This window comes from Rhincodon typus, chromosome 41, assembly GCF_021869965.1.
Source record: "Rhincodon typus isolate 14 chromosome 41, sRhiTyp1.1, whole genome shotgun sequence".
NCBI lineage: Eukaryota > Metazoa > Chordata > Chondrichthyes > Orectolobiformes > Rhincodontidae > Rhincodon > Rhincodon typus.
Window position 1 is genome coordinate 8974261 of NC_063372.1, and position 1348 is coordinate 8975608.

At 47.8% G+C, this 1348-nt stretch overlaps 1 protein-coding gene across 1 annotated transcript in view; it reads left to right on the forward strand.

Annotated features, from left to right (window-relative positions):
* The window catches only part of smarcd1 (SWI/SNF related, matrix associated, actin dependent regulator of chromatin, subfamily d, member 1), a 44682-nt gene that overhangs the window by 15365 nt on the left and 27969 nt on the right, over positions 1 to 1348 (forward strand). The window contains exon 2 of the mRNA XM_048618864.1: positions 403 to 596. Coding sequence (XP_048474821.1) covers positions 403 to 596 — 194 coding nt within the window. The remainder of the gene's footprint in view (positions 1 to 402; positions 597 to 1348) is intronic.

Sequence of the window (1348 nt, forward strand, 5' to 3'; positions counted from 1 at the left end):
ACCTGTTCCCCCCACCTCTCAATTTTCTCTCTGGGGTCGCACACAGTTTGATGTCTTAAAATGGGGTTACACCAGGAACAAGTTTGGGAGCGTCCGATTTAACGTGTGTTGGTACACGCAGGCTACCTTGCTAACAATTTTAGGTTTGATACTAAAGTGATAGATCTTGTCTTTTGCTGCTGCCTTTTCTTAGTGTCATGGATTTTTTTTTGTTGGGGAGTGCCACTGGACAAAGGCTGAAGCTTGCATTGCTCATGTTGCCTCCATTAGTGTGGGGTGTTTTCACATCAAAAATTAGATGTCGGTGTTGTGATGTGGGAGTTTTTTTCTGCTGAGTTCAGCCTCTGGTGACAAGGTCACGCCCTTTCCAATGTCTTATTTTGTTTTCTTCCATTTGACTAGCGCCCAGGGATGCCTCCGGGCAGCCGCATGCCACCTCAGGGTGCTTCCATGGGTCCGCCGGGTCCTTCGTATGGTGGGAGCCCAGCTGTGCGACCAGGCGTGCCTCAGTCAATGATGGACCAGTCTCGCAAACGGCCAGCGCCTCAGCAAATTCAGCAGGTGCAGCAACAAGCAGCCCAGAACCGCAATCACAAGTAGGTCCAAGAGCTTTTAAATTCATCTTCCCATATTCAGTACAACAGATGTTGCCAGGAGTGACGTGCTTTGAAATTGGTCAGCCTCTGTCAGAGGCACCAGTGTGATCCCTGGAACGAAATTTGATTCATTTTCACCCCTGTGGAGTGCTGACTGATTCAGGATGCAGTTCCACGTGCATCAGCGGTCCACAAAAACCTCACCGAGCTGTGCTTTTAAAATTTATTTCATGGGATGTGGGTGTTGTTGGCAAGATCAGGTTTGTTGTCCAAACCTAATTGCTGCTGAACTGTGTGGGTGGCTACACCATTGCAGAGAGCAGTTAAAAGTCAGCCATAGTGTTATGGGTATAGAGTCACATGTAGGCCAGAGCGGGTAAGGACAGCACGTTTCCTCCTGTAAGTAAATTAGATGGGCTTTCAATTGTTAGAGAATAATTTTAGATGTATTAATTGAATTTAAATTCCATCAGCTGACATGGTGGGATTGGAACCCGTGTTGCCGGAGCATTAACCTGGGCCTCTGGATTACGAGTTCAGCAACATTACCATACTGCTGTAACACCATAAGAAATAGGAAGAGGTAGACTGTTTGGCCCCTCGAGCGTGCTCTGCCATTCAGTAGAATCACAGCTGATTCAACATTTCTCAAGAGACAACAAGGTGCAGGGCTGGATGAACACAGCAGGCCAAGCAGCATCATAGGAGCAGAGAGGCTGACGTTTCGGGCCTAGACCCTTCATCAGAAAAGG